The following is a 20,390-nucleotide window of genomic DNA, read 5'->3' as shown; positions in this document are numbered from 1 at the left end:
ATGTATTGTACAGATATACATATTGTTTTTGCCAGTTATATTACCACTTCACTACACATCTAGTAGCATAAAAACACTGTCCTCGACACCCGATCATCCATCAATCCTTCTTGCCATACCCTCCATACCCATATCCCCCATTACCAGGCGTCGACGTGACAGAAGAAGCAGGCGAATACCCACCATACCCATTCGACCTCCCCCCATTCCCATACGTAACACCACTAAAACTTCCCCGGCGCTGTCCCTTCGAAGACGCAGTCGCCATCATCGGACGTCCAAGTATCCCTTCCCCTCTCCAAGCCCCCGGTCCACCACCACCAGCACTACCACCCCGTCTCACAACCCGCTGGTAATAAGACGCAAACAACGCTCCAATCCCAGCAGCCATGACAAAGAAAATCAACTTCGTCAACAGACCCAAAAACGTCGTTCCTTCATGAGCATGATGGATATGAGCGGAATCATCCTCACGATCCAACCAACCCAGACTATCGGCTCCAGAAACCCAACTTACCCTGAATTTCAGGGTGAGAGGTTCCCCACGAACAACTTTTGAACCATGGCCCGCCGTCCATGGATTTCGCGCATTCTCGATTATGGCGGCGTCTTCTTCCTCTTCTGATATTACTATCTCCGATTTATCAGTCTTTGTTGCGGCATGTAACTCCGGCAAAGAATAGGCCGTTCCCGCAACGATATAACCAGGCGATATTGTGCGACCTAACGCTTTCTTTTTGGCCTGTTTCTTGATCTGTATTTCTTCTTCTTTACGTGGAGATTCGACGGAACTCAATCGGTGCATGAGCACGTTCATATCAGTCCAGATATGTAAATGGCTCAGTTGGAGAGTCCCTTGTAATGCGATCGTGAGTGGTGTATATGGTGGTCCACTGTTTTCGTTGTTGGTAAGACTTCCTCCATTGCTGCTAGTACTACCGCCGACGTCGTATTCTACCGAGGTAGAGTCGCCGTCTAATGGGATCGTGGGCACGCGACATGTCAGCGGCGCATCGGAGTGGACGTAGTATTCTAGTAAATGGTACAATTCGTCGGGTAGAGAGTCAATGGTGCAGGAGACGGTTTCTGTCACGCCGTAGTGGAGCGCGAGAGGCGAAGAGGTTTCGTTGCATGTTGGGAAGGGGATGTATTGTAGTCGGCCGAGGGAGTCTCGTATCTGTTTATCACAAAGTCATAAGCAATATGTTCTATGCGACGGGTATAGGAATGGCGTAGATACGCACATGTTCACCTGAGTCTCTGCTACTGATTAGCGATTCATTCGATTCAAATTATAAAAGGTAACACTCACATTGTCCTATTCAAACAACTAACAGGAATCGGCTGCCCATACGCATAACCAGCAACATCTTTCGAAGCTTGCGAAACAGCAAGTGCTCCGGTCGACAGGAACAGCCCAAAGAACGGAATATAACGTTGAGAAAACATATTGCCAACAAACTTAGAAATAAATCAATATGAAAAAGACATGACCATAGTCTATTATTGGAGTCGGGTTATGGTTGCGAAAAAGACCACGCTGCTTGTTTTTAGTTCCTGGGTTTTGCGGAGAAAGGGTCCACTGATTTGTTGGCGGATTTTAGCTGTGGTGGCGAACGGAATAGGGAGATACCAAACCAACAATTATCGTGAGAATTAATAGAGTATAACATTATTTTGGTATTCATTTCTAATCATTGCTATTCTGAAGCATCGGGGAAGGGGAAAAAGAAAAATCATACTAATCTACCGTCATGTCGATACATTTGTTTAGGCAAGGTTGGCCTTGGCCTTGAAAGCTTTGATAAGTCCAGCAGTGGAAGCATCGTGGGCACCGCCTGCGCCAGGTGTCTCGAGTTCCTTTTGAATGTTCTTAGCAAGAACCTTGCCCAACTCAACGCCCCATTGGTCGAAAGAGTTGATGTTCCAGATGGCACCCTCGGTGAATGTCAAGTGCTCATAGTAAGCAATCAGAGCACCCAACGAGGCAGGTGTGATTTGTTGAGCAAGAATAGAGGTCGTGGGTCGGTTGCCGAGGAAGGTCTTGTGAGGCACCAAGTCGTCAGGTGCATTTTCGGCCTTGACTTGCTCGGGGGTCTTTCCAATCATCAAAGCTTCGGCCTGAGCGAAGAAGTTGGAAGCAAGCATGCGCTGGTGCTTACCGCCCTCAACAGGGTTGTGAGACTCGACAGCGAGAAGGAAGTCGGTGGGGATGAGCTTTGTGCCCTGGTGAAGAAGCTGGAAGAAACTGTGCTGGGCATTGGTGGCGGGCTCACCGAACAAGATAGGGCCGGTGGTGTACTTGACGTAGTCGCCAGAGCGGGTGATGGCCTTTCCGTTGCTCTCCATGGACAGTTGTTGGAGATAGGCGGGGAATCGGTGGAGATACTGGTCAAATGGAGCGACCAAATGGGTTTGAGCTCCGAAGAAGTCACTGTACCAGACGCTCAAAAGACCAGCGATCACGGGGATGTTCTCCTTCAGAGGAGCCTCACGGAAGTGCTTGTCCAAAGCGTGAGCACCGGCCAAGAACTGGTGGAAGTTATCATAACCGATGTAGAGAGCAACAGAGAGACCAATAGCACTCCAGACGGAATAACGTCCACCAACCCAAGATTCGAATCCGAACATATTCTTCTTATCAATACCGAACTTAGTGACCTCGGCTTCGTTGGTGGACAAGGCGACGAAGTGCTTAGCGATATGAGCTTCATCCTTGGCGGTTTCAAGGAACCATTTCTTAGCCGTGTTGGCGTTGGTGGTGGTCTCGGCGGTAGTGAATGTCTTGGATGCAACCAAGAAAAGAGTGGTTTCAGGGTCGGACTCCTTGAGAGCTTCAGCAATGTGAGTACCGTCGATGTTGGATACAAAGTGCAACTTCAAGTTAGGGTGTCCGTAGGCCTTCAATGCCTCGGTGACCATGACGGGGCCGCTGTAGGAGGTCAGTCACGTCTTCAAAATTCAATGAGTCGACTGAACGGCACTTACAGGTCGGAACCACCAATACCGATGTTGATGATGGTCCTAATGCTCTTGCCAGTGTATCCCTTCCATTCACCGCTGCGCACCTGCTCGGAGAACTCCTTCATGTGTTCCAAGACGCTGTTGACACCTTCAACAACGCTCTTGCCATCAACCTGCATGGGCTCGTTGCTGACATTGCGCAAAGCTGCGTGGTAGACAGCGCGGTCCTCTGTGAAGTTGATGTGTTCGCCCTTGAACATAGCATCGCGAAGCTCTTCCAAGTTGGCCTCTTTGGCAAGCTTGACCAGGAGGTCGAGGGTCTCGTCGGTGATGAAGTTCTTGGAGAAGTCGAAGAGGATATCCTTGCCGTCCACGGTGTTGGTGAAGGTACGGCTGAATTTCTCGAAACGGCTCGGGTCCTTTTCGAACTCTTCCTTCAACACAATGCTCTTTCCGACAGATGCATGGTGTTGTTGGAGCGCTTTCCACGCGTCCAGATCGGTGGCTTGCTTGAAACCGGGCATCGTGAGGTGGAAGTTGGGTCGGGATTGTTCTAGATGCCTTGAGCGTCAGTGCGGGGTCCTCAGGATTGAGTCTTGAGAGAGAGAACACACAGTAGACAGCTCCAGTAACACTCACCTAGCAATCAATTGACACCAGAGTCGATTGATGATGAGGAATCAAGAAGGACAGATGATGGGTATGTTGATGTTGATGTCTGGAAAGGTGGGAGCGCGAACAAGTAATATTTATATACGTAACGTCACGGGTGGGAGGGGCAGCGGGGGACGGACTAGCTCCTGCTCAGGTAATCACTGCTCCAAGACGTCTTCCATGAAGTTTCAGTCGACCTTCCGGTAGACCCGCGGAGAACACTCTAACGTAAAGGTCTGTGTAAAGATTAGTTTTTTGTTTTCATGCATTGTTGCGACAACGAGTTCTCTTGGTGGCCTCGAGTTGAGGCTATCGGCGCATCCAACATCACGTCAATTACAGAAACAGTCTCCACGATGGATCGCGTTCCATCATACGATTCTCATTTACAATCTTGTTTCTTCTCCCTCAACATGAGAAGCTCACGGTCTCCTGTCAATCATGTGTTGTTGCCCACGCAAATTTCTGGTATTATCATTATAAATTCTTAGCGCGGAAAATGAAAGAAAAAGCATTCCAACATCGCGACTGCGCAATCAAGTGCACAAACTCGTACAGGATACAGATTCTCTGCGTGGCTACTCCGTACATGCGCATAGTGATTATGCTCAATCGCGGACAAACCACAGGAAACCTGGCAGTAAGCTTAGTAGTGATGAGCCTGTATACACATTTGGAGCTCTAGCCTTCTACGGACACTCCTTCATGCTACCAACGGGCTTGATTACTGGTCTGCTTACCGGCTTACGTTTCCTCTGAGCTCATGGACGTGCTTATGAGTAAGCTTCTTAGTCACCGACCAGCGGATATATGATGAGCTCGGATTTACTCTTGTACCATGTCGACATGCCATATTTATTTCTGAGCCCTATGAGCTCTGATGGCCATACATTTTAGTGCCTGAATTTAACCTGTGTAGAGAGCAAAAATGTAGGCTCAAATGTATAGAGCATTTCCTGGCCTCTGATTGGTCGATGGAGAGCAAAACGCCTGCAGTGTTCCTATTGGTCAGTATTTTCCTTTCGCAAGGCTGCCTCTTTCCTTCTTGGGTTCTGCCTTTAGACTCTACACTCTTCAGAAAGAGAGAGTCCGGACTGCTTCCTGGTATCAACAAGCTTGTATTCAACAGTTCAGACCTGGTTTGTGATAGACTGCAGTACCTAAGGCAGCATTAGTGGTTTTTTGTCTTTTGACGACCTCCCACTGGTGATAGGTGGACTGTCACAAACATGTACAATCCTTATCAAGGCAAGTTCGACAACTAGTCCACAATCACCTTAATCACCTTGACCTCTGTTTCAGGACTTGACTAACTCTTGTTTCTAGGTTCACATCTATATGGCCGGTCTGCGGACTATGGAAGCTATCCTGGTGCACCTCCAGGCATGGGTAAGTTCACAACTTTCTTCTGACATTCTACCAAAAAGAAAGAGAGCGCGAAAGAAAGAAAAAGGCATCTTAGACTGATTTTTCAAGGCGCTCCCCCGGGCATGGCTGCCCCTGGGACGGCCCTTCCTCCAGGGATTCAACAGGCAAACGCGCAACAGCCAGGTCGCCCAGGCGGCTTTCCAGCCAACTTTCAGCCTCCTCCCAACATGCCCAACATAAACTTCTCCGCGCCGGTTATTCGACTTGGTACATCTGGTCCCCCCAAGTCCGCGACACCTGAAGGTACAGGACGATCTAGCGAATCAAGTCGACGAGCCGGACTTGGGGCTACGAGCGTTGAGTCGCAGCGCCAGACCATCCGCGATGCGATGATGCAGCTTCAACCACCAACGAAAGAAGAAATCTTGAGAACCATATTTGTTAGTGGTATTACCGAGGGCACTGGAGGCGATGACGGTGTAGAGCGTATTCTACGATGTGCAGGTAACCTGAAACGTTGGATCCGCGCCACTGATGCGGATGAGAAGCCTTGCAAGTTTGGATTTGCGGAATACGAAGATCTCGAAAGCCTCAGCGTGGCGTTAGAGATTTTCAAGGATGTCGAGGTTCCAGTTAAGCGACAGATGCCTAGGGAAGAAGGCGATAAGGAGGAGACTGAAGTGGAGAAGGCTAAGCTTTTGGTATGTTTTTGAGCATTCATTGAGGCTACGCTACGTTTTTCTAACTTTACCGTAGGTCGTTTTCGACGAAAGCACACTGAAATACATCGAGCAATACCAGTTCACCGGGGATGAGGAAGACGATTCTGATCGCAACTCCCGTATTGACTCTGCCCGCCAATCGCTTTTCACTGTGCTAGCAGAATTAATGCATCCAACCGTACCTACGCAGACCGATGAAGCATCCACTGTTGATCGCGACGGCGTCGTGTCTATGCAGGAAGGAGGCGTCAAGGATACTGCTGCGGAAGTCGTTACTATCCCTATCGCTGCTGAAGACGAATTGTCGGACATACCAGCTGAGATGCGCGAGACGGTCGCCAAGGAAATCGCTGCTTTCCGAGAGAGGAGCAACCGTCGGGATCTTGAGCGTCTTCGCCGAGAGGAGGAAATTGAATCCATGGAGCGTGCCAGGAATTCGGGAGGACGTACCAACCGGCTGGTATCCCCGCCTTTGTCAGCTCCCAGTGGACCTGCGGGAGGAGTCAATGGTGTTCCCCTTGGTCCTCGTGACCGTTCTATAGCGAATGCACCCTCAGACCAAGGGCTTTGGTGTGCAGATCCCGAAGGAGTACCAGAAAGGCGTCTCGTTCGTGAACGGTAACGGAGTGGCGTATGGCCAGGAAGATGAGGACACCGACACCAGCGACGAGGAACTGGAGCGTAGAAGACAAGAAAAGAGGAATGCAGAATTGGAGAAGCAATTCTTAGATCAGGAACGCAGATGGTTGAACCGTGAACGGAGTCGTACAGCAGCTGTTGAACGTGAGAGAAAGCGTGACAGGGAAGAGGACGCCAAGGTCGAGGAAGCAAAAGAAACGATGGCCAAATTTCTTCGCGAGTGGAATGACGATGTGGAAGCTAGTCGTAAGGAGGAGGAATACTATGCAGACCATGGAGCCTGGATGCGAAACCGAGCGGCTATCCGTGCAAGGGAAATGAAGGCGGACGAAGCTGACCGAGCCGCTGAGGGACGAGAAAAGGCTCGATCTGCTCAACAGCGTGAACAAGCTCGTGGTATGGCGGACGACTTCTTGGCTCGCCAAGCTGAAGAGCTTGAAGCGCAACCACAAGCACCACGTGAACCTCAGCGATTCAAACTTTCTCTTGGTGCGGCGGCACAGCAGAAAGCCCAGGCTGCCACGTCCCGTCGCACTGTTGCTGAAGTTGAAGGTCTACTCGAAGACGAAGAAGAGGGAGTCGCCACGACAAAACGCACGCTCGTCCCGATCAAATTCGATACTGCTGCAGAAGCCTCTGGTCTCTCTGACGAAGAAAGGGCACAGGCTGTTCGACAGCTTGCGGCGGAAATTCCTTCGGACAAGGAAGGCCTATGGAAGTGGGATGTCAAATGGGAGTTTGTCGACGAGTCTGTTCTTGGCGAGCAGCTGAAACCATTTGTTGAGAAGAAGATTATGGAGTATCTCGGTGTGCAGGAGGATATGTTGGTTGATGTTGTTGAAGAGCACATTCGCAACCACGGAAAGCCCCAGGAGTTGGTCGAGCAATTGGCCGAGGTTAGTACCCTTTTTGCATGTATCCTTGTATCTGAACTAAAGTCTTTGCTAACTTTTATACTCTACTAGGCCTTGGATGAGGAAGCGGAAGTTTTGGTCAAGAAGTTGTGGCGTATGATCATTTTCTTTTCTGAGAGTGAGAAGCGCGGTCTTTCGACATAGTGATGGTTTGTATTCGGGGTTGCTCCATGTATCTACTGATATCTAGTAGGTATGCGCTCTTCAGGGGCGTGGTCAATTCAGAGAATGGACTGCTATTATACAACAACTACTATCTTACTCAACCATCGGAGAAAACTGCGAGATCCATATCAGGCACACTGCATGCTAATAGGCGGAAAAACCATAGCATCCTATAATCCCGCCAATAGTATCTAGTGGGGTATTGCCCGAGTCACTTTTTACCCGCAAAATGAACCCCCGCATACAAAGCCTCAGTCAGTCTCATCATTGGAGCATTATTTGAAATGGATATGGAATACAAGGTAAAAAGGCAAGCGGACGTGGGATGGTTGTATGTAGTGCAGCCGGTCTGGTTTTTGACTAATGGTTATCTGGAACTTGGTTTATATAGCTTGGATATCCCCTCATTGATTTGATTTCTCTCTCGTTTCTCTTCCTGGTTACAGCGCATTACTGCATATTTCTTGTCCTTGCATAGCATATTAAACTGTAACTGATCAGTTGATTTTCGACAGCATATTCGAATTTGAAAGAGAACATACAAAATGGTGAAGATAACAGGCTTTCTCACGCGAGACGTGAGGTTTCCTGTAAGTTTCCTGCTGTCATGCACGTAGGGTTAGGTGTAAAAGCTAACGTGAGATGAATCCAGACTTCTCTCGACAAAACCGGCTCTGATGCCATGAACGCTGCCGGCGACTACTCCTCCGCATACTGCATTCTCAAGACCGATTCACAATACGAGGGTCATGGAATGGTGAGACTTTATCCTTGATACTCACCATGTGTCGCAACTAAATGCGTATGCCCATAGACATTCACAATTGGTCGTGGCAACGAAATCGTCTGCGCCGCCATTAGCACCATCGCACCGCTCATCGTAGGCAAAGATCTCGACGAAATCACATCCGACTGGGGCAAGACATGGCGCTATCTCGTCTCAGACAGTCAATTACGCTGGATCGGACCCGAGAAGGGGGTTATTCATCTCGCTCTCGGCGCCGTGGTCAATGGTCTCTGGGACCTATGTGCCAAAACACTCAATAAACCCGTCTGGCGCATTGTGGCGGATATGACTCCCGAAGAAGTGGTGCGATGTATCGATTTTAGATACATCACTGACGCCTTGACGCCTGAAGAAGCGATTGCTCTGCTCAAAGAAGTTGAACCTACGAAACAGGATCGGATCAGAGATGCGGAGCAGAACAAAGCTGTGCCTGCGTATACGACGAGTGCGGGTTGGCTGGGATATTCGCATGAGAAGTTGAGAGCGTTGTTGGATCAGAGTGTCAGGGATGGGTTTAAGCATTTCAAGTTGAAGGTTGGTGGGAATTTGGAGAATGATAAGATCCGATTGGGGATTGCGAGGGAGGCTATTGGGTATGATAAGGGAAATGTGTTGATGGTGGATGCTAATCAGGTATGTCTCTCTTTTTACTTCTGCCTTTTACCTATTTTACTTTGCTGATGACTGAGATTCATAGATCTGGTCTGTCCCTGAAGCTATTGAGTACATGAAGGAGCTAGCCCAGTTTAGACCCTGGTTTATTGAAGAACCTACTTCCCCCGACGACGTCCTCGGCCACGCGGCCATCCGCAAAGCCCTCGCGGACACCCCCTACGGCACCGTCGGCGTCGCAACGGGCGAAATGTGTCAAAACCGAGTAATGTTCAAACAATTCCTCCAAGCCGGCGCACTCACCGTCCTACAACCGGACGCCTGCCGCGTCGGCGGCGTCAACGAGTGTCTCGCAATCTTACTTTTGGCGCGCAAATTCGGTATCCCCATCGTTCCTCACTCCGGTGGTGTCGGACTACCTGAATACACGCAACACTTGAGCACGATTGACTATGTCGTGATTAGTGGTAAGAAGAGTCTGTTGGAGTATGTGGATCATTTGCATGAGCATTTTGAGCATCCGGCGAAGGTCAAAGATGGGTATATTGTGACTCCGACGGAGCCGGGGTATAGTGTGCAGATGAAGGCGGATAGCATGGATGAATATGCGTTCCCGGGAGAGAAGGGGAAGAGTTGGTGGACGACGGATGCTGCGAAGGTTATTTTGGAGGGGCCACGTATTTGAGATGGAATGGAGTTGGAGGAGCTGCTAAAATAATGTATCTGTCATAGTGTTGCATCAATTTGTTAAACATGTTAAGTGATTCTCCTGGTCGTACATAGTAGACAGGTAAATGCCGATCTCGGCTTTGGTACATGCACCTTCCAGTCAGCTTTACCGAGGACTGACTCAGCAGATTCAGCTCAACAACATACCTAACTTATAGCCCGGCAATTGTCTAGTAGAGTGAGGTGAACAAATCTTATTCTCAGCCAACCTGAAGTTCAATTTGCGGGGTTTAGTTACGTGAAGAGGAGAGAGCTCTATGGTTTTAACACTCGTGGCTTTCCGCTTCATTAGCAACACTCTTCAACGTTCGACATCAATTGTTCCGAGGTTGGGACGTTTATATCCATTACCACAGCAAAGACAATTTCCGGGGTCTATCTCCTGGAGAAAATCAAGGAACTTTAGTACTACACGGTACTTTCTCAACAATATGACAACCTCGCCGTCAGAAACACTCCAAGAACTCTGCACTCGCGTCCAGAGCATCCTACCGGAACAGTTCCGGAAAGATGCATGGTATCTCATTGTTGTATGCGTCCTCTCCCCTTCAATTTATTCAAATAAAAGTATATACTAAGAGTTACAACAGACGGCAGCCCTGGTCGGCTGCAACAAGCCCAATGAGACAGGCACCCTCTACACAAACCTAGTAGAAAGCGTGTCCGACACGGAAGAAAAACGCATCAAATCCCGCATAAGCGATGTATTAATGAAAGAATGGACTCTTGTCGGCGTCACACCTATCGTCTACGCTGTAACTGCCCTGGGAAAAGCAGAAGCAGCATTCTACGAAAAGAGAGGCATCACGCTCGAACCTCCCTCAGAAGATGGTTTACTCGAATTCCCCGAAAAGAGGAAAAACATTGATTTCAACAACCATATCCCCGACAGAGGTACAAAATTCCTACAACAACTTTATCGTCAGAACCTGGCTCCGATTTGCTCGTCATGGGGCTCCTTTGCGAGTGATTTTATGTGGATGGAACGATCTGTGATTTATGGATTATTTCTTTCGGATCATGAGATTTTGTCGGCTGTGGAGGCTGAGCTAGTTATTTTGACGGGGATTATGATTCAGGGGCTCAGTGCGCCGACGATTTGGCATTTGAGGGGGTTGAGGAGGTTGGGGGTTAGTGAGGAGGATACGGAGAAAGTGCAGTTGGCTATTGAGGCGGTAGCTAGTTGGTCGGGGAGATCGATTGAGGGCTGGCCGAGGGTTAAGGATGTGCCTGATATTTAGGCAAAATATTGGAGAGAATTCATAGAGGTTAAACTGATGGATAAGCGCTCATGATAGAATACATGTTTGATTTGGATCACGCATCTGTCTGCAACCATACAAGTTGTGTGCTCTCGCTGCGCTCGAAGGTTGAACCAAGTAAACCAAGGAAAATGGATATAGAGTGCTCCGCCTGATGAGACGGTTACACTACAACATTTGACCTAGAATACCGCGGCATACTAAGATGTTTGCAAAAACCCGGTAGTCTTACAGTGCGGGGGATTATGTTTGTCTGCTGCTCGAGACTCTGCCCGATTATTTTGCTAGTCAACAGCTATCAGGTCAAGTAGATCTTAGATGGGCTAGCTAAGACTTGAATTTTCATCCATCGTGTCGATCAAACTCAACGCCAGTTGATACCAAGGATCTTCAAGGGGCTTTTCTTCCCGCCAAGGGCTTCATCACTGGATTGTTCGAGAATTATTCGGGGGTGGCCTGGCAGAGTTAGTAAGGCTAAAATATATTGCTGATATGGAGCAACAAGACACACCTTTGACATCTACCGCAAGAAACCGATATTGAAAGTTCGGGTCATCCAAAGGTTTGATCATATGTACATGCACAATACCCTCATTCAGAGGTCCCTCAACCTACGTACCCCCATGAGTATGCATCTAACATCAATGTTACATAGGATGACTTACATGAAAGTTGATCCTCATATGTTCTCTACCGAGAGAATCTTTCTGTATCGTGGTTCTGCCCAGTTGTTAGTTTGGCAAGTCCTAAGAAAGAGATGGAATACATACGCAATTGGCCGGTTCCTAGTCCATCTATTCCCCGTCGCTTCACCATATGCTTTAATTTCTTTGCTGTTTCCCAGTAATGACGTGCACCGAGGATCTTCCTTGATGCGGCTGACTGCCTTTTCGAATTGCCAGGTCCTGCTATTCGGAGAGAAGACGTCGGTATATAGAAGTGTCAAAACACCACCCTATCGCAAAAAAGAAAGAAAATAAAATTAGAACCACATCACGCAAAAGACCCTAAAGATATATCCCACATACCGTCATAACTACACCAACAATCACAATCACAAAATTGAATGATTGCTGTGTTGCTCGAGCCACTTTCTCCTTCCCACTCAATTCTGACCATTTATATCGCCCATCGTCCGTCATGACGGATATCTGTTTCCTTGCCGGTCCCGTGCCATTGCCACCAAGACTGCTTTGCGTTGCATAACCTCTTGTGAGATTCGATGATGTCGCTGCGGTAGTAGAAGCTCTGAGGAAAGATGGTGTGGTGGTGGTGGTGGTGGTGGTAGGAGCGCGAACCGCAAGTAATGTCGGGTTATGTAGGAGTGAGCGATACATTCTGATATCTGGTCAGAACTGGCATCGAATACATTTGACGCCTGCAACGCTTGAATGCGTGGTTGATTTCTGGAATTGCTGGGCTAATTTTTGCTTGATGCGAAGAATGGGTCTCATTGCGGAGGAATACTGCAAAACCGGCATGGTATCACGTGCTGATGCGCAATTTGAACACACTATGCTTAATTAGGTAATTGCAAAAATAGAATTGGGAGGGCACCGCAATTTGCAGACTTAGTCTCCGACCACGTTCGCTCTTCCGCCTGCCAACTTGAAATGTCACCGCAACATTTTATCTGATCAAGACAAAACACATCAACCAGTACTCTTGTCCGACCGAACGATACTGTGATCGATATCGCCAATAACCATGAGTGCCACCAAGGCGCAATCGCAGAAGATCTTTGAGAAGTTGAAGACCAAGCCTGCAAACAGGGTGAGTGAAGCCACCCCGCCAACAAGAAAACCCCCTTTTGCTCAAGTCGGTGCATGCTAACCCTTTGATTGTATTATAGCTATGCTTTGACTGCGGCTCGAAGAATCCAACATGGTCGTCTGTGCCCTTTGGTATTTACCTATGCCTGGATTGTTCGTCTCATCATCGTAACCTCGGTGTTCATATCTCCTTCGTCCGCTCCACGAATCTCGACCGTATGCCTTCTCGCCAGTTTGATAATGTGACTTGCGCTGATTAAATGTATAGAATGGCAATGGGAACAACTCCGTATAATGAAAGTCGGTGGAAATGAGTCGGCCACCAAGTTTTTCCAATCGCACGGAGGTTCCGCTGCATTGGCCAGCAAAGATCCCCACGTCAAATATGAATCGCCTGCTGCTGTGAAATATAAGGAAGAGCTTAAGCGAAGAGCTGCTCAAGATGCGAAAGAGTTAGTATCTATAGTTGCTCTAGGGTCTAAATGCGTAACGGAGACTAATAAGGCAATTCAGACATCCAGGTGAAGTCGTGGTGACAGACGTCGCGGGTACCCCTGGTGATGACACTGCAACTCCTGCCGGCGAACCAGATGACGACTTCTTTTCTTCCTGGGATAAGCCAGTCATCAAGCGTCCTAGTAATCCACCTTCCCGAGTTGGTACGCCATCGAACGCCAGCCGCACTGCCTCTCCCTTTTTGAATGCGGGCTCGAACGGGAACGGAGCAAGGTCGAAATCACCTCTTTCAGCCAGTGATAAAGATGAAACATCCTCACCTCCTCCTACTGCTGTGCGAACAGGAAACGTTGTTAGAAAAGGTCCCACTGGTGCTGGTGCTAAGAAGGGCAGTATATTGAGTTCCAAGAAGACCCCAAAACTCGGCGCGAAGAAAGTCGTGAGCAGTGATGCGATCGATTTTGAGGAAGCTGAGCGCAAAGCAAAGGAGGAGGCCGAACGTATAGAGAAATTGGGTTATGATCCCGAAGCCGAACAAGCTGAGTTAGAAGCTAAGGAGAAGGCTACGGCTACCACGAAGATTGCGTCTCCCACTCCTATTAGCCCTGCTCGAGGTGGCTTTGGTTCAACGGGCAAAGCGCCTGAAAAGAGTGCAAGCGAAATGGAGCGTCTTGGAATGGGTATGAGTCGTCTGGGCTTTGGACAGGTATCGAAGCCTGCTGTTGCAAAGAAGCCTGGGTTTGGCGCTGTCGCTCCTGCTCAACGATCGGCTGCCGATGGTAAGCTACATACTATTTTCAATATTGCATAATGGAACTTTTTGCCGTTTCTGACAATGTTGCCTACAGAAGAGGAAATTGAACAAAACAGAACTCGCTTCGGGTCGCAGAAAGGTATCTCATCAGACGAATTCTTTGGCCGAGATCGGTTCGACCCTGCAGCACAGGCAGAGGCCAAGACTCGCCTTAACAATTTCGAAGGCGCCACATCTATTTCCAGCAATGCATACTTCGGACGGCCTGAAGAGGACTACCCTGCTATTGACGACGGATACGGCGATCTCGAGAACGCAGCGAAGGATTTTGTTCGTCGATTCGGAATTACTGCTGGTGATGACTTGGAGAACTTGACGCAAGTCCTGGGCGAGGGTGCTACGAAGTTACAAGGTTTGTCCCGTTCACTCTCTTGGTTACGTTCTTCGCACTAATAGGGGGTTTCAGGCGCTATCCGTAGCTATCTTAACAGTTAAATGATTCACGACATGTTTCTTACAGATACCAAATTCATCATTCATCTTCCAACTTTCCGGCCCACTTAAGCATTTAATCATCTTGCTCGCTCAAAAATTCGATGTTAATGTTTGGGGTTCTCTGTTTCTGATTGTTAGCAACGCGCAAGTATCCTGCTGGCTATTCTCTGTTCATCTTTGGTATACAATATTGTCTTAGTAATGAGGTTCAAATTGAGATATAGACATACATGTTATGCTCTTACGCCGTAAGTTTTGAATATCCGTATGTACAAACAGTGCGCTAGCTGTGCCCAAGACACGACTTCAATATATCATCCATGTCTTGGTTTATCTACAGGCGACATTCATGACCGGTAAATAGCATCTGCCATCTTAACAACCTGACCCATCTCTTTAACATCATGCACCCTCACAATATCAGCCCCTTGCTGAACACTAGCTGTAACAGCCGCCGCCGTACCCCAAACCCTCTCACTCGCCTTCTCAACGCCAGTAATATGACCAATATAAGCTTTGCGACTTGTCCCAATCAGCCAAGGGAAACTTTCTAACCCTTCGATCCCGTGAGTCAATGCGGTCAGATTTCTTAACAACTCGACATTCTGGTCTTTTATTTTTGCGAATCCTAAACCCGGGTCGAGGATCATGCGCCAGCGGGGGATTCCTGCTTCTTCTGCCACGTGGATTTGGGTTAGGAGTTCTGTGCCCACGTCCTTGATGACGCCGTTGGGGTAGCTGGTTAGTTTGTTCATTGTCGCTGGTGTACCGCGCATATGCATCAATATCACTGATTTGCCAGTTGCGGCCATGGTGGATAACATGTTTGGGTCCAGTGTGCCGGCTGATACATCATTGATGATATCGGCACCTGCTCGGCATGCTTCAGCCGCGACTCGTGCCCGGTATGTATCGATGCTGATGGCTACATTGGCTGCTTCTGGCAGGGACCGAATATGTTTGATGACGGGTATGACGCGGGACAATTCTTCTTCTGCGGTAAGTTGAGTCGCGTTTGGCCGTGTGCTTTCACCACCAACATCAATGATTGTTGCGCCAGCTGTGATGAATTCACGGATTGTAGAGGTTAGTTGTTCGGGGTTGAAGTTTTCGCCTGAATAGTAGTGTTTCCCGCCGTCGGAGAAGGAGTCGGGTGTCACATTGAGAATGGCCATGACGACTGTTTTTTTTTGGGGGTCGGAAGGGGTTAGCGGTGGGATGTGTGGTGATAGGGGACTTGTCACGACTGGGACTGTCTTGGATGGTGGTAAAGATCGAAGAGCAGATAGATATGTGAGATTCGTTCCTGGTAAGGGGACTCTCTCATGTGGTATCAGTCTACATATGAGCGTTAGCTGTGACTATGTCCATCCATGGCACGGCGAGCTGAAGGCGACTCACTGGCAGAGTGGCCGTAGAACGAATTCTCTTTCCAGCATCAATCTGTGCGGTATATTCAATCGAGGATGAGACACGGTCTCGTTGTTATATAGCAAAATATCAAGGTCAATACTACGTGGACCCTTGTCAATGATCTTTTGTCGTCCTAGACCATTTTCAATGCCTTGCAGGGTATCAAGTAACTCTATAGGTCCAAGAGTCGTTTCGACCTTTCAGATGGTCACTATATTATCTCGGTAGCAGGAAAGACAGTGTAAAATCATACCTCACAAGCCGCATTTAAAAAAGGCTCTTGATCAAGAACATACATGGGCGCCGTCTCAAAAAGTGAGCTCGTTCGTTTGACCTTGATCCCCGCCTTATTCATTTCGGCGCAGGCTCGCTCTATCATCGCAATGCGATCACCTATATTGCTGCCTAGGGCAATGTAAGCTTTGTGACTGCTGCTTTCATTTCCGTTGTCGCGCTCGTCTTCTGTAGCCACCATCCTGGATTGGGAAAAGTTCCTCGCAGACTGTAGTTGCGTAGTTGATGTTCGCGGTGAATGCGTCTTTATTGGCGCATATAGTGATTGTGCAAATATCCGCTTTTTCAATGATCCTGAAGATGGCTTCTTAGCTTGTCAAGGCTCATTCCATAGCTATAAGAAAGAGTATACGGAATTGCCACACGTGGCGCGGCGTATGCAAGTCGCGCATCTCACTGGTCAGTGAAGAAAGAAGCAAGGAGAGAAGCTTACTCGGCCCATTTGTAATAAATTGAAATCTGGAACCAATGTTAGAAGGACAATACAATGTCGCATAGATAGAAGGAATGGGATTGTCAGGGATCTTGCCCTTTAGCGCTTGTTACTGAAAACTGTCGAGCCCTGGCTGCCGAACGAATTGCACCGTTATGTCTTGTATAATTGGTGAGGTTGTGGAAGCTATATACAGCCCTGGTCGCCATGACTTATGCCAGGAACGCAAGTTGGCTAATTTGCGACAATCTGATCAGATCATTTCATCTGGAGACAGAAGGATCTCTGATGGCAGATTTCATTTGAATAATCTGGTCCGGAGCCGGACCCACTAGATGAATAACCCTAACCCTGCTTTGCATGTTCTACAGAGTTGGCTGTAATTTTCTAGTTATGTACAGGAAATTCTAAGTACTAGCACCTGAAATATCTTAGCAGTAATGTAGAGGATGTGCGAAACGCTACTTGCTTAAAACCAAGCAATCTAAGTACTTCCCGACAGACTCTCTCATTTTCTGATGCGATTAGAAGCTACTCAAGCGGCTGAAGCCGTTAACCAGAATGTCCTTAGTTCAGCAATAAAAATATCTTTACAGTCGTCGGAGAAGATGGGAACCCAGATATTTGTTGGGCTGCCTGGGAAAGCAGGTACCTGCATAGAGGATTCTACCGCCGTAGCATGCTACAAAAGCTCCGTCTTTCCTAGACCAACTTGAGGTTTGGCTTTCTAGATGTAAGCAAATCTTTCGATATCATTCGTAAGATAGACACATACCATATGAGACCCCGGAGTGGATATCACCATTATGTTGTTATATTCTTGAGTGATGCCTCGGGGAATAGCAACAAAAAATGACAGTGTGACATCTTGTGTGATCCCTATATCCATGGGAAATAGCATCATATTTGCAGGATAACTGGCGAAGACAATTTGCTAGAGTAGGGATGCATCAAGTGTATCCAGAGTGAGAATCCCTTAACAGTGACGACAATATATAATCACGTTACTTTCACTTGTTTTCACGACTCAGTCATTATTTCCCTGTCACAAACCCATCTTTCCATCCGATCCTTGCCATATGTCGCTTCTAAAAAAACCCTTGTAAAGTCATCGACTTCTTCTGGTGCAGCTTCCGCAAATAGCCGATCCGCTTCTGACATCTGTATGATGCCGGTATTCGTCTCCAGGCATAGCCTACTCCAAGCCAAAGCTGATGACGCCTCCCATACTCCTGGTCGTGTAGTTATAACCATATGGCCTCGACAAGGAGGGGCTTTTCCCGATTGCATTATTGAATAAATAGCCTGAACCCCTGCTGCCATCATCCACGTGCGTTGAGTGCTCTCTGCGATTACCCAACAATGCCAATTGAGGTTTTGGCGGTCATTAGCGTTTTCAACATTAAGATTGTAATAGAGCTGTCTCTCTTTTTCAGGGCCAACACTAAGTGATAACATCTGATTAGTATGATCAATCATTGCTTCCACCCATATCTCAAGAACCGGGATATAGCTTTCCGCAAAATGACGGAGACGGATATCGCCATCAAACAGCGCCATAACTACAAATATTAGTAGAGACTGGACCCTAGCTAGATGATCAATTGAGTTCAAGTCATGCTGGCGCTTTGCTGGCCCGTACTCCTCGACGCCTTGAGTGTCTACCAACCGCTGGAGTCGGTCCTCTAGGATGTGGTATATAGTCTGCTCGTTGGTCGGGTTCTTAAGGAAGTATGATGACAAAGCCGTATAAGCATCCTGCATACATGAGGGCATTCGTGCTTTATAAAGAGAAGCATGAATGAATGGATTGCTGCCTTGGTCCACCCACTGTGTGAGCCAGGTACGGAGCATAGCGACATATGACATCAATTGGTCACTGGCTACCAGTCGAGTTGCGGATACAGCAAGAAGGCCAATATCTGATGGGGCTGGCACTGTACAGGGCCAACTTGGCAACGGTAGAGTTTCGGAACGAGTATAGGTTGATTCTGTAGATACAATGAGTGCTTGAAGTGAGAATAGGGAGACAGTTGAGAGTCGAGCGCACTATCTGAAGAAAATACGTATGAAATACTACCATGTTCCTGAGCTGACGAGTGGTCATCTTCGCATAAGATGAAAGCAGTCTGCTTTGCTGGGGGGTAGGTGCATTCGATGCCTCGTCTGCGGCAACGCGCACATTGTGGTGTCTGTCTCTCGCACTTCCGTTTTGCCGTGGCACAGGGCTTACATGCATTTTCCATGTCTTTCAATGCCTTAAACAGTAAAAATCTAGCACAACGTACTCGAAAATGAGCACAATGCCTGATTCACGCTTAATCCTTTCGAAGAGATGCCGTTGGATAAGTAAGCTTGTTGATCTATTTTAGATTCGGCCAGTCTGCGGACGCTATCCGTTTCAGGTTAGTCTCTGCACTTGAGATTTAAATCAGCCAATGGTATTGCCATATCGCTGCCCACGCTGTGGGTCAGGTGCGGGTTAGTGGATTTTTGCCCTAACTTAAGTCTAGTACTAACTACAGCTTGTTGCTGGTTTCGATAGACATGCTTATCAAAGGGGATAATGCTATTTGCCAAATATCCCATTGCAGTCAGGATCAATGATTATAAATACGTAGCGTTTTCCTGCGTTCTGGGTTCTACAAATTCTTTACTCAACATTACTTTCCTACTTACTACTCCCTTCTTTTCTATTTTTTCATTACAGAACTTCCCTACATCGGCTAATATGGATCCGGAAATCTTGATGCAAGTCTTCAGAGGCCTTTCTGCAACAAATGTTACCAAAAACGTTCACAAAGAGCCGTATCCGGCTATCTCACCCTCGCGGCCTGAGCTGAGCCAGACCGGAAAGGTTGTTCTTGTCACCGGTGGAGGTACTGGAGTAGGCTTTAGCATCGCAAAGGCATTTATCCGCGCCTCAGTAGATACCATTATTATAATTGGTCGCCGTGCAGATGTCCTCGAGAAGGCTGCCTCTGATCTCAAGCAAGAAGCCCGACTTGTTCGCACAAGTAGCAAGATTATTACCCGCTCTGTTGACGTTGTCGATTTGGTACAAGTCGATGCTTTTTGGGAGTATCTAGCTACTCAAGGTATTAATGTCGACGTATTAGTCGCCAATGTTGGCAGAAGTTCAGTGCCCAAATCGATGACTGAGCTTGGTGCAACTCGCGTTTGGGAGGATTTTGAGATCAATGTCAAGTCCCCAATTTATTTCACGGAGAAGTTCTACAATCAGCCCGGAGATAAGAAAAAGGTGTGTGGTGGCATGTGTCCCATGAGATTGACGGAATAGTAAGGACTAATTGGTTTGCTTTACTAGTATTTGATCAATGTGTCATCAAGCGTTATTCATATGACAGCGTATCCGGGGGTTGGCGACCGTCCTGCCTATCCATTGACCAAGATGGCAGGTACAATGTTCTTTCAGCTTACCGCTCAGAACGTGTCGCCTGAAAAGATGCAGGTAATCAGCTTTCATCCAGGCTACATCTATAGTACAGGATGGGAAACTGTGGGCTTAAAGATTCCCAGGGAGCTATTTGACAGTGGTAAGTCTTGTCCAGCCCTAGTTTGGAGATTGTGTCACATATAGAAGTTGCTCAAAGGGTTAACAATATGATAGACGATCTTTGTGGCGCATTTGCAGTTTGGACTGCGACTGATGAAGCCAAGTTCCTACATGGTAGATTCGTTTGGGCATCCTGGGACGTTGAAGAGCTTGCTTCTGGAGAGCTTCGAAAACGAATTGACGAAGATCCTTATTTTCTACGAACCTCTATTTCTGGCTTGAACGGTACCAACCTAGCATGAGGTAGTCACACTCCAGTCGCACTTTCAGTCAACCTTTTACTTTGGTTCTTTGTTTTCAACAGAAGATCAACTAGTGACCAGTTGCGAATGTCTATTGATAATACTACATAGCATATCTTGAAAAATTTCTCCTGTATA

At 47.7% G+C, this 20,390-nt stretch overlaps 10 protein-coding genes across 11 annotated transcripts, besides 1 other annotated feature; 5 read left to right on the top strand and 5 right to left on the bottom strand.

Annotated features, from left to right (window-relative positions):
* Nucleotides 1-100: 100 nt before the first annotated feature.
* On the bottom strand, nt 101-1,449 carry TSTA_122570 (uncharacterized protein; the record flags this gene model as incomplete). The annotated part of the gene is made up of 3 exons (XM_002482472.1): nt 101-1,177; nt 1,245-1,260; nt 1,313-1,449. 3 exons carry the CDS (start codon nt 1,447-1,449, stop codon nt 101-103), a joined length of 1,230 nt encoding a protein of 409 aa, XP_002482517.1.
* A 211-nt stretch (nt 1,450-1,660) lies between these two features.
* Nucleotides 1,661-3,612, bottom strand: TSTA_122560 (glucose-6-phosphate isomerase). Its single transcript, XM_002482471.1, has 3 exons — nt 3,579-3,612; nt 2,989-3,517; nt 1,661-2,932 (listed from the first exon to the last, which is right to left on the bottom strand). Exons 2-3 carry the CDS (start codon nt 3,486-3,488, stop codon nt 1,771-1,773), a joined length of 1,662 nt encoding a protein of 553 aa, XP_002482516.1. The 5' UTR covers nt 3,489-3,517; nt 3,579-3,612; the 3' UTR covers nt 1,661-1,770.
* Nucleotides 3,613-5,003: 1,391 nt separating this feature from the next.
* Nucleotides 5,004-7,941, top strand: TSTA_122550 (uncharacterized protein; the record flags this gene model as incomplete). The annotated part of the gene is made up of 5 exons (XM_002482470.1): nt 5,004-5,007; nt 5,095-5,687; nt 5,743-6,219; nt 6,251-7,243; nt 7,313-7,941. 5 exons carry the CDS (start codon nt 5,004-5,006, stop codon nt 7,403-7,405), a joined length of 2,160 nt encoding a protein of 719 aa, XP_002482515.1. The 3' UTR covers nt 7,406-7,941.
* A 30-nt stretch (nt 7,942-7,971) lies between these two features.
* Nucleotides 7,972-9,510, top strand: TSTA_122540 (mandelate racemase/muconate lactonizing enzyme family protein; the record flags this gene model as incomplete). Its single annotated transcript, XM_002482469.1, has 4 exons — nt 7,972-8,016; nt 8,079-8,183; nt 8,241-8,846; nt 8,911-9,510. 4 exons carry the CDS (start codon nt 7,972-7,974, stop codon nt 9,508-9,510), a joined length of 1,356 nt encoding a protein of 451 aa, XP_002482514.1.
* A 184-nt stretch (nt 9,511-9,694) lies between these two features.
* On the top strand, nt 9,695-11,203 carry TSTA_122530 (uncharacterized protein). Its single transcript, XM_002482468.1, has 2 exons — nt 9,695-10,084; nt 10,145-11,203. The coding sequence occupies exons 1-2, from the start codon at nt 9,812-9,814 to the stop codon at nt 10,793-10,795; spliced, it is 924 nt and encodes a 307-aa protein (XP_002482513.1). The 5' UTR covers nt 9,695-9,811; the 3' UTR covers nt 10,796-11,203.
* Nucleotides 10,362-12,254, bottom strand: TSTA_122520 (uncharacterized protein). Its single transcript, XM_002482467.1, has 5 exons — nt 11,845-12,254; nt 11,587-11,771; nt 11,482-11,536; nt 11,328-11,427; nt 10,362-11,272 (listed from the first exon to the last, which is right to left on the bottom strand). The coding sequence occupies exons 1-5, from the start codon at nt 12,151-12,153 to the stop codon at nt 11,181-11,183; spliced, it is 741 nt and encodes a 246-aa protein (XP_002482512.1). The 5' UTR covers nt 12,154-12,254; the 3' UTR covers nt 10,362-11,180.
* Nucleotides 12,080-12,102: a microsatellite.
* A 180-nt stretch (nt 12,255-12,434) lies between the features above and the next one.
* Nucleotides 12,435-15,152, top strand: TSTA_122510 (ARF GTPase activator (Glo3), putative). The gene is made up of 6 exons (XM_002482466.1): nt 12,435-12,589; nt 12,669-12,804; nt 12,857-13,040; nt 13,102-13,823; nt 13,893-14,210; nt 14,265-15,152. Exons 1-6 carry the CDS (start codon nt 12,524-12,526, stop codon nt 14,291-14,293), a joined length of 1,455 nt encoding a protein of 484 aa, XP_002482511.1. The 5' UTR covers nt 12,435-12,523; the 3' UTR covers nt 14,294-15,152.
* Nucleotides 14,641-16,702, bottom strand: TSTA_122500 (folic acid synthesis protein; the record flags this gene model as incomplete). 2 transcript variants are annotated; one of them, XM_002482464.1, is made up of 5 exons in its annotated part: nt 16,530-16,702; nt 16,434-16,459; nt 15,960-16,294; nt 15,695-15,903; nt 14,641-15,631 (listed from the first exon to the last, which is right to left on the bottom strand). In XM_002482464.1, the coding sequence occupies exons 1-5, from the start codon at nt 16,640-16,642 to the stop codon at nt 14,641-14,643; spliced, it is 1,674 nt and encodes a 557-aa protein (XP_002482509.1). In that variant the 5' UTR covers nt 16,643-16,702. The 2 variants fall into 2 exon arrangements, with proteins under 2 accessions (XP_002482509.1, XP_002482510.1); XM_002482465.1 differs by lacking the exons at nt 16,434-16,459; nt 16,530-16,702 and having other exon boundaries at nt 15,960-16,338.
* Nucleotides 16,703-17,371: 669 nt separating this feature from the next.
* Nucleotides 17,372-18,762, bottom strand: TSTA_122490 (uncharacterized protein). The gene is made up of 2 exons (XM_002482463.1): nt 18,484-18,762; nt 17,372-18,424 (listed from the first exon to the last, which is right to left on the bottom strand). Exons 1-2 carry the CDS (start codon nt 18,677-18,679, stop codon nt 17,454-17,456), a joined length of 1,167 nt encoding a protein of 388 aa, XP_002482508.1. The 5' UTR covers nt 18,680-18,762; the 3' UTR covers nt 17,372-17,453.
* A 402-nt stretch (nt 18,763-19,164) lies between these two features.
* Nucleotides 19,165-20,252, top strand: TSTA_122480 (short-chain dehydrogenase, putative; the record flags this gene model as incomplete). Its single annotated transcript, XM_002482462.1, has 3 exons — nt 19,165-19,695; nt 19,762-19,990; nt 20,065-20,252. 3 exons carry the CDS (start codon nt 19,165-19,167, stop codon nt 20,250-20,252), a joined length of 948 nt encoding a protein of 315 aa, XP_002482507.1.
* Nucleotides 20,253-20,390: the final 138 nt, after the last annotated feature.

The sequence above is a fragment of the Talaromyces stipitatus genome, genomic scaffold (genome assembly GCF_000003125.1).
Source record: "Talaromyces stipitatus ATCC 10500 scf_1105507295555 genomic scaffold, whole genome shotgun sequence".
Taxonomy (NCBI): Eukaryota; Fungi; Ascomycota; class Eurotiomycetes; order Eurotiales; family Trichocomaceae; genus Talaromyces; species Talaromyces stipitatus.
Note: the sequence above shows the minus strand (reverse complement) of the source record. Positions and strands in the feature narration are given on the sequence as shown.